Source organism: Corylus avellana, chromosome 1 (assembly GCF_965113065.1).
Source record: "Corylus avellana chromosome 1, dhCorAvel1.hap1.2, whole genome shotgun sequence".
NCBI classification, from domain to species: Eukaryota; Viridiplantae; Streptophyta; class Magnoliopsida; order Fagales; family Betulaceae; genus Corylus; species Corylus avellana.
The window spans coordinates 8,788,314-8,798,952 of NC_142490.1; the positions used below are offsets into that span (position 1 = coordinate 8,788,314).

Here is a 10,639-nt window from a genome sequence, read left to right on the forward strand (position 1 = left end):
GTGGTCATCCCCACACAAGACTATAAATATACATGAAGGTAATATGATTTCCCGTTGAAGTAATCAGTCAAGAGACACAACTCTTGGTGAAGAGTGAGTTGGGACTATAAATAGAGTCATAGGATAACACAAACATTATTCCTACAATCTCAATATACGTACGTTAGTTTTACATATGTGAGATTGGGTGTTCTTCAAGTTCTCTTTATCTCCACAAGATTTCCACCCTAACAGGAGAAATCCTTCCTGAGATTAATTATACAAAATCCTAGGATCCTTCAGAATCTAACAGTTTGTTTGATGTTGGTTTTGGTGACTTAGAGCATGAAATTGTGTTTGAGAAATTGAGCTTTTAAGTAAAAAAAAAACTCTTTTTAGCAAAAACTACAATTTTAAATTTGCCAAAAGTACATTTTAGTTATTTTTAGACTTTTTTGACCCTTAAAAACGGTTTCACTTTTTTTTTTTTACTAAACGGGTACTTTTTTTTAAAAAAAAAAACAAATATTTTAATATTAATCGCACTTTTAGGCCCCTTAAACGCACACCAAAACATGCCTTAATCTAGGTGTTTTGTTGTTAGTGTTCTAGCTTTTTGCTAGAACTGTGGTTGTATTCTTTGTTGTGATTAATGAAATAATCATTCATCCAACCAAAAAAAAAAAAAAGAACTAATAAGAATAAATAGAGGCAGCTAGCCAGGCAAGAGCATATATACTCAACCGATACTAGAACTTCATTCATGTCTACTGCAACACTCAGAAACCAAGAAATAAACATGGATCTAAAATGATGACTATTGATCAAGTGCACGATTAATTAACACTCTTTGGATCTTCAAACAGCTAAAAGATAATATATATATATATATATATATATATATATATATATATATATACTCCATTAAACATCCTTTGCAGAATTGAGGGGCATCTACTTGACTCCAACTATGGACATGAGGAAGTGAAGCCTGTCATAAACTTGTCCAAGATCAGAGGTGGGGTCTTTGAATGAGGTTGGTGGCTCCACTCCAGTGAAGATGTAGAGAGCTTTTACTTCCTCTATGCACGTTTTCTGGGGCACGGCTTTATAACCTACTATACTTCGCATGGCCTCAATCTTTTCCCATATCTTCTCCTCATTGTACAATACCTGCATCACCATATTAATACATAAGCAATCAGCCAAGAACAAAATCCACAAATCTGACTTAGATTACAACAACAAAGTCCGACTTAAAATTACCAAGCCCCTTAAGATTCTTAAATTCATCTGTATTCATGCTGAAGTGGAAGCACAACTATCATAGCATTGGAATCTATACATTTTAACTATGGTGCACAGAAGAACAATATAGTAATATCTATATGACCATATCCACTAATGTAGGATGAAATCCAAGTTAGAACCACAAAGCACATGAGAAAGTGCCTCCCCTCGAGAGTAAAAGGGAAAAAAGAAAAGAAAAAAGGAACAGAAAGAAATTCCTGCATGCCCAAATTCAAAATTCTATAATTGGTGCAGCCAAATCAAGTAAACAACTTTTCAAACTTGGCTTCGTTGGACTAAAATGGGATCAAGCACAACCTGAGGTTGACTAGCCCTTCCAGGCTTAGTAAGATTATGGTGGAGCATGGCATTTGTTTACACTTTGCAGTGCTAACTGAGCTACTCCATTGCCTAATCCAGACACTCATTTGTTTTAGGTTATTTACTAGAATTACATAGCACCTACCTAACTCAGTTATGATTTGGAACATTACAAATTTACAACTCTGCAATATTTGGCAATCAAAGCATGAGCTTGCCATGTTTGATTTGTGAAGCCTCATTAGAATGCAAATGTGTCTTGTTAGTAAGCAGCATAGTTTGCTTAACAGCCACGGTAAAAAAAACTTCACTATCACTGTAGTTTAGGCTCTTCCCCAGAAGAACATATAAAACACCTTTTTTTCACAAAAAGCAATGTTCCAAATCGTAAGGAAAGTCAAATCTATCTGGTAAAGAGCTCTGCACGAGGTCTAACTCCAAGAGAAAACTTATTGGCACCAGCACCAGCACCATTAAAAGTAGTTTCCAGTTTCCACCCATCTTCCCCTAACCAAAAAAAAAAAACTAAAGACACTTTCAATGAAAAATGTTCACACGATATCACTTCATCAGATGAGGCATCCAAAATATGCAGGTGCATAACATGGCAGCACATACATTGAGTTGTGCAACCGCGATGAACAAGGTTATTATTGAACACAACAAAGCAATGAACAAGTTGAAGATTGAATATAACAGAATCCGTATTCTTTTATTAGTGTCTTTTATTTAATATATATACATTAAATAAAAGATGATATCAAAAGAAGCAAAACAAGTAACATTGGAAACTATTCAAGAAATCCAAAGAAGCAAAGTCCTGATACATATCATTAAACTTGGATATTAAAACATGAAAATTAGAATAGCCATTAGCCCCCACCCCAGCTTTCAGCTGAAGGCATGGGAATTACAAAATGATGAAGAAAAAAGTGTTATCAAAGAAAGCCTTTTATCTCTAGGAAATATAAATTCATCCCTTACCTCACTAGAAGCGGCAATAATGTCTTTCTTAGAGGGAAGTCCATTATGATTAGGCTCATGAACTACAGCTGAAACAGAAAGCTCCACAGATTCTGTAGCTTCCCTGCCCACTGATGATTCTGCAGATGACATCAGTCAGTTTCAGTTAAGGGGATTCAGAAATAACTTAAGACCAAATACAAAATCTAGATTGTAATAATTGTGTTGAGCAATTGTTTCAAGATATTTACCTTTGGCAGTTCCATGAACTACATAAGAGGTTTGCTGACCAGCTACATTTTTGTCATCAAACAAATCCAATCCACTTTCATCAGCCATCTCTCTAACATCTATATTTGAGAAAATCACATTTTCCTTATTCCTATTTAATTTGAAATCCAGAGCTACATCATGAGTAACATAATTACCCTCTGCTCTTCGTGCTTGAAACACAGCTGCCTTGTCTAACATAGGTTTCTGCTTCTCATTTCCATGTCCTGTTGATATCTCTGCTTCTGTAAGGTTATCAACATCCTTCCCTTTTCTCATCTCTTCATTTATCGTTTCACTTACTACCACTATTGGTTTCTCAACTTGTACATTATTGTCAAAACTTTTTCCTTCTAATACAATTGATTCCACCTCTTTTGGCATAGAATCTATGTTTTCCACATATCTTGTTTGTAGCATCTTCTCTCTTACTTTTGGAGCTTCCTCTTCTTTCAATTCTTCCACTTCTCCTTTCATCTCCCCCCTGCCATAGCAATGTATCACTTCAATTCTCTCTTCCAATGGCTTTTCCTCCTCATCTAAATACTCCTCATCACCATCTTCTTCATACTCATTTTCCTCCACATACTCAACTACATCTTCATTGTTTTCCCCAACTTCCTCCTCAACTAATTCAACTCTCATCTCAACCCTTCTCTTTGTTTCCTCCATGAGCTCTTCTTCCTCTTTTTCCATATAATATTCTCCTCCAAACCCCACTCCTTCCTCTTCCTTTTCTTCATCCCAATATACTTCTTCTTCATCATTAGGTAGCAACTTTCTCATAAGCATTTCAGAGAAAGCATAGCTTGCCAAGAGGAACCCAGAAGGGACTGAAACAACAAACCCAATAACTGAAAGAGCCAATATTGGAGGCAGAACTATTGGTGCAGATGAAACTACAATACCCGTGATCAAAATCTTCCTTCCTAGTATCAGTCCCTTGTTCAAAATCCATCTCATCTTGCCACCATATCCTTCAATCTTCCACTCCTCACTTGGGTCTTCCATCTAATCACCTATCAATTATCATGAAATTATTTATTAGTATTGTTACCGTGCACAACTATAATGAACAATATAAAAAGACACAAATGTAACTTGGTTCGGAAACATATATGCCTTCCACAGAGGGTACAGTTGTATTTTGTTATTAATATTCAAGGGTACATCATAACATACATATAGGAAAAACCTAAACCCTAATTGTATAGATGTATTTTGAAAATCCTGCTCCGTGATCTGCTCCCATCTACTTGGCCAACCAGTGTTCTAATTTCAGCAACTAGTTCCAACAAGTAGCTTAGGAACTTGACATAAGAAAATCAAAATGGTAGCCTAATAATCGTGGCTTACAAAATAATCATACATGTAAGATGGATTTGGCTTAGGTGTTGTTAAAAAAATAAATAAATAATAGAGAAAATCTGTAGTTTAATTAGTGTTTTCTTCTATATTTAATTTCAACTTTTCAGTTGAAAAATTTTCAGGAGATTTTTGTTTTTTAAGAGGACCTAAGCCAAATCCAAGTTAAGTTAACTTTCTGTTGGATGCTGGGAAACCCAATTTTTGGAAGAAAGAAAATTAAAGAAACGAAGAGAAGAGACACAGAGAGGAAAAATAATAGGAAACCCATTTTATTATTATATTTAATTATCTAATAAAAATAAATAAAATACTATTAGCAGAACCTATCCTTTTGGTTTTTCCTTCCTTTCTATTCATAGAATGAATGTAAAAAAAAAAAAAAAAAAAAGGTTGACGGCCTTATTTTCTAATCAGCAACTCCAATTCAAAACCCGATGAACATGAACCACTTAATTAACTGGTTTGTAATTCCACAAAAAGAAAGAAAAAAAAAATCCAAGAACTTGAAATTCTCACCTGCTTTATAAAGCGCTACGTAGATTGCTTGAGATGATTGATGGCCAATGTTTCCACAAGAGATCGAGATCTACCAAGAAATATTTCATCATCATTTTTGAAGGTCTGGATGCGTTAAGAGTGTAAAGTGACAAAATGGAAACCAACAACTGAAGAAAGAATCACTGCGACACGCGTTGGAAAGAGGGCATTGACAGTTGCAGGCAAAGGAGAAGCCAACAACAGCAAGTGCATGCAGCATGCAGATGGATAATGATAGGTTACGCATTTCAACGTCACCACCTCTTGCACCCTATTCTTAATTATCCATTTTATTTTATTATTGTTTTCAAGCAAAACTATTGCCAAGGTCTACTATTCTTATAAAGATTCGGTAGAATCTTATTTCTTATTTTTTATTTTTTATTTTATTTAAAAAAGAAAAAAGAAACAGGAAAACTACGCACTTTTGCGATCTTAATTACCAACGTTTAAAAAGTTATAATGTGAGATTATCATGTTTAAGAACTTTTCTGTGTTAAAATTTTCACTTAAAATCTGAATGGAAGATGTAAAAATTTCCAAAAATAAATAAATTATAAAATTAAATTTTTTTTTTTTTTTTTTTTTTAAAAAAAAAAACGTTAGATTTGGTCAGGTGACTGACAAGAATGCACCTCCTTTTTTTCCATTATTCTTTTAATATTTATTTAATTAATTAATGGTAATTTTGTATTTTAATTTTATAAGGCTCACAGGGTATAAGGGTCATTTCACCTATTCTTTAACCCTAAATCCTAACAGTAAGGATGCACTACAAAAAAAATGATTTTTTGGTAACGGCCCATTAGTGACCTGTCAAGCCTGTTGACACGTCACTGACGATTAGTAACGTGTGTGGCAAGTTAAAAAATTGGAAGTTACTAATGGGAATTTAGTAAAGTGTCAATTTCTGACACGTCACACTTTGGTAACGTGTCAGAAATTGACACATTACTAAACTTTAGTAACGTGGCAAATTTGACACGTCACCCTTTGGTCACGTGTCAAACTTGCCACGTTACTAAAGTTTAAAAAATTAGTAAAAAAATAAAATAAAATTTTTATTTCAAATTTATTTCTAGAAATTTTTTTTCAAATAATATCATGGAATTCCAAACCCAGATTTCAAATAAAATCATATTCAAATTTGATTTTCAAAATTTCAAACCCAGATTTCAAACTAAATCACATATATTCGAATATGATTTTCAAAAATCCAAACCCAGCAAATCAAAATTTAATTGACAAAAAAAAAAATTAATTGAACTTGGAAAAGATCAATAGATTCAAACCCAGTAGCAAAAATCCAAACCCAGCAGCAAAAATTTTCAAAAGTTCTGAATTTATAATCTAATTTTACTACTCACTCACTGGGTGGAGTTAGAGAGTACCAAAAATCAGAAACCTGCAACACCAAAGAACCAGAAAAATCAATAAGTTTAAAAGCTAAGACAAATGATAGAAAAATCAACCAGAAAAATTACCCATTAGAGTATACAATGTCCGTTCCCCAAGTGGATTCAACCTGAAAAATCAAACCAAACCAACCAAAAAAATTCAAACACAGAAAAATTTCAAACCCAATAGCAAAAAAAATTTCAAAATCCCAAACCCAAACCCAGCAGCAAAAAAAAAAATTCAAAATCCCAAACCCAGCAAAAAAAAAAAAAAATCAGATCTTCTCTTCTCTTTTTCATTTTTTTTCTTCTCTTCTCTTCTTTTTCTCTTCTCTTTTTCTTTTTCTTCTTCCCATCTGAGAGAAGAGAGAGCTGCCATGGGCGTGAGAGCAAGAGAGACAAAAAGAGAACAAGAAAGAAGAAAGAAGCTAGAAAGAAAAAGCACAGCCGGGAGGAAGAAAAAAGAGGGAAGAAGAAAGTAAAAGACAAAAAGAAGGAACTAGCTGGCGCACATTCCCAATTCCCATTGGTGACACGTTACTAAAGTTGTCAATTTTTTATTTTTTATTTTTTTTTTTGTTTTCTAAATTGTGACGTGTCAAAATTTGATACGTTACAATTTAGTAACTTGTCAAATTTGACACGTTACTAAAGTTGTCAAATTTTTTTTTTTTCATTTTTCGAAAATGGTGACGTGTCAAATTTGGCACGTTACTAAATGGTGACATGTCGAAAACTGAAAAAAAAAAAATAATAATAATAATAATAATAATAATAATAATAAAAATTTGACAACTTTAATAATGTGTTAAAGTTGACACGATACCAAATGGTGAGGTGTCAAATTTGACACGTTACCAAATGGTAACATGTCAAAGTACTTTGGTAACGTGTGACAAACTGCCACATCACCAAATGGTGACGTGTGAAAAAATCCTGCACAGTGTACGTAGTAGACATGTCACTAATAACACTTTTTTTTTTGTAGTGATAAGTAGGGTGATATTGCAAACTTTTAAAACATGGTAATATGACATTGCAACTTTTTAAATTTTGAAGGATGATTGCATAAGTACTTAAAATATTGGGGGGTAAGTGAATTTTTTTTTTTTCAAAAAATAAAGTTTCAAAAAATAAAGAATCTATATATATATATATATATATATATATATATATATATATATTTTCGTTATTGAGAAATGATATTTAGTCGACCCTCATACGTACGACTAAATATATTAATCCTTTTATATTCTTATAATTTCTAATTTAATTAGTTTTGAAGTATCCAAAAACAAAATCTCCAAAAGCACAATTTACACCATAGATTTAAAAAAAATAGAAAATTTAAACTAATTAACCAGTTGCATCTGTCACTTGAATCGAATAATACGATCTTGCTAGTTGGTGAATTTATTCGATGCGAAAGAATGAATAAATTTACACTTACAAAAAAAAAAAAAAAAAAAAAAGGCCTAATTAGTAACGTTTGAAAAAAAAAAAAAAAATCACTAAAATGCGTCATTTTATTGTTTAAACGACATTATTTATAAAGTAGTGACGCGCGTTTGAATTAATAGTATTGCTATTCAAATAACATTATTCACACATTAGAAGGTGACGTTTGAACATACACTATTCATGCACCAGAAAGTGTCATTTGAATAGTTACATTGTTCAAATGACACTAGATAATTTTTGAAAAATTTGACGCTCAAAAAATTAACATTTAAAATATGAGAATAACTTTTATAAGGTCTTGGTACAAACTTAAACTTTTGTGCCCTCTAATGAGGGCTTGACAAATTAACGTGGAACACCTTAAGTAAAATAAACAAAAACACTAAATATTTATATTTATATTCATCATATGGGTTAAAAGTAAAAACCTAAAAAACTTATTTCTCACATTTCCTATTCATCAACCCAAACCTGCTGCTAGCCACTGCTGGACACGACACTGGTCAGCCCAAACAATGCTGGCCACGACGCTTCTCCACGCTGGTAATCTCTCTCACCGAGAGTAGAGCATACGAAAAAAAAAAAAAAACTCTCTGCTTTTTGTGTTTATCTTTTGTTTGTTTTCTATGTTAATGAATTTAGTACTTTCCTCTCCTCAACGAATAGGTGCATGCGCCTTTGTTGAAAATTTCAAGCTTGTGCTCAAAGGCACCATCTTTGTTGGGGAAAAAGATTTTTCTTGCTGGGCAGCCAAAATGAATTTTTTTTTTTTTTTTGCAATATGCTCTGCTATCGGGGTGAGAGAGGGAGATTACCGGCATGGAGGAGCGTCGTAGGTAGCATTGCGACTATCCGACGTCATCTAGGCTGACCGGCGTAGGCGGCGTGGTTGACAGCAGGTTTGAGTAGATGAATAGAAAAAATGAGAAATAAGTTTTTTACTTTTAACTCATATGAGTTATATGAATATAAAAATCTAATGTTTTTGTTTATTTTGCTTTAAGGTGTTCCACGCTAATTTGTCAAGCCCTCATTTGAGGGCACAAATGTCTTTATTTGCACCAAGACCTTCTAGAAGTTATTTTCTTGAAATATTGACAAATGTCTATAAACATTTAAAATACACATTAAATTTAGTCTAAGTTAGTAAACTGTCATTAATGACATTAAGGATTTAATATGCCTTTTTAATGTGTATAGATACTTGACACTATTTAAAATGGGTTGGGGGATATTTCCTCCAGACTAGTTTGGAGGAAATTTCTGTCCATTATAATAATTAGGACTCAAATTTTTGGGTTTATTATGTATGTATAACTCATAAATACTTTGTCTCACATTCAAGAGAATTTTTTTAGTTTAATTTTTTTTTCTTTTGTTTTAAATTAAAATGAAAGTTAAAAATGTTAAATCACCCATTACCCAAAAAACTTAAGTTGATAGGATATTGTGAATTAATCATTTAATTAAAATTCGAATACTCATTCTTACGTGTGAGCTCAAACACAAAACATATTAGTGATAAATGTGAAATTACTAGTTATCTTAAAAGTTTAAGCTAGTAGTAATATATATAAAATATTAAAATATATTATTATATATATTGGTACCCGGTTACTCGATTATAACCGGGTGCCAAAAACAGAACTAGAACCGGGGTAGCCGGTTACCGGTTTTTTCAAACCGGTTCCTTGGTTTCCATATATTTTTTGACATCCCTAACAAGGGACAACAGAGTTAATGATCCAATCTTTTGGCTATTGCAAATAAAATGTGTGTTTTTCTAGTCATTAATGCGTTTTTAACCGTTACGAACGAGATATGTGTTCTTGGTCATTAATGCGCTTTTGACTGTTGCGAAGGGGACATATTGATCATTAATGTGTATCCCAAAAATGGTGATATCTATTTTTTTAGTAACGGAGGAGTTCAATACCCTTTCTTAACTGCCCAAGATGGCTATGCTCGGATATTTGACCTGTAATCGATATGTCTTTTGCTTTGGCCTAAATGGCAGTTTCATTAATATTAAAAAAAAAAAAAAAAAAAAAGGTTATAAAGAATGTTGTAGCTTGGTAACTAAACTAATTGTTTTGTGTCAAAGCCTCCAATTAATCCTAATGAAACCAACTAAACATCCAATAACTGAGGGATCTTTGAGCTTTGTTATAGCTTTCTGCCAAACATATCCTTGCACGCCGAGCTAAAAGTATGAAAATAAGCAACATTAACGGAGGCCTCATTCTATTTAGCACAAGTGAGTGACAAGAATGGCTAATGTTCTTAAACTTCTTGCAATCGTCACTTTCTTTATCCTCCTTCTGCAAACGCAGGTGTGTAGGTATAGCTCATATTTATTGCTAAGGATAACAACCACTAAGCATATATTTCTTGTTTCGCTTATGTTTGGTTCAATCGAAGTTACATGTTAAATGTAGGGGTGACAATTGGTGTTCAAGTCGTGTCGAGACATCTATATAAAATTATATAGGTCAACTCTAGTCTTATACCTATAATTGAAACAACTCTAACCCGACAAGCGAACATGAATTACCACTCCTTTTATGGATTTAAGTTTTCTTCTCTTAGACAGTTGATTGGTTTATTTTAAAGTTTATATTTTTATTTCTCTCTACGCTACTCTGCTAGTCTAGTTCATTACTTTCCTTCTTCTGAAAACCCTTTACTACCTTACCTTAAGTATTATAGACATCCGTCTTAAGTGGTAGCTCAATCAGCTAGGGATTACATCTCATAAAGTGGAAGTCATTAGTTCGAATATTTCTCCCCCTCTTTTAACATACTAACTAGTTAGTTCACAAACTAACATATTATATACTAAGTAAATAAGCAATTTAGTAAATATAATTAACTATAGGTTACTCAATATTTCTATATATGTTATTTATATTATTATATATGCGTGCGTGTTATATATTAATATTAACATACTAACTAGTAACTAGTAGAGCATCCAAACATAATAGCCAAACTAGATTATTTTTTCTTCTTGAAGTATAACTATATACTATACTTGTACTATATTTAATTAG

At 32.5% G+C, this 10,639-nt stretch overlaps 1 protein-coding gene across 1 annotated transcript; it reads right to left on the bottom strand.

Annotated features, from left to right (window-relative positions):
* Positions 1-893: 893 nt before the first annotated feature.
* Positions 894-4,854, bottom strand: LOC132172136 (uncharacterized). Its single transcript, XM_059583586.2, has 4 exons — positions 4,708-4,854; positions 2,805-3,842; positions 2,575-2,693; positions 894-1,152 (listed from the first exon to the last, which is right to left on the bottom strand). Exons 2-4 carry the CDS (start codon positions 3,832-3,834, stop codon positions 934-936), a joined length of 1,368 nt encoding a protein of 455 aa, XP_059439569.2. The 5' UTR covers positions 3,835-3,842; positions 4,708-4,854; the 3' UTR covers positions 894-933.
* Positions 4,855-10,639: the final 5,785 nt, after the last annotated feature.

Bases quoted from the DNA above. Each gene is read 5' to 3' on its own strand.
- LOC132172136 (XM_059583586.2), bottom strand. From the start codon at position 3,834: ATGGAAGACCCAAGTGAGGAGTGGAAGATTGAAGGATATGGTGGCAAG. The intron at 2,694-2,804 runs GTAAATATCTTG...TGTCATCTGCAG, and splicing joins AGTTCATGGAACTGCCAAAG to AATCATCAGTGGGCAGGGAA. The intron at 1,153-2,574 runs GTAAGGGATGAA...ATGGTGATGCAG, and splicing joins TTATTGCCGCTTCTAGTGAG to GTATTGTACAATGAGGAGAA.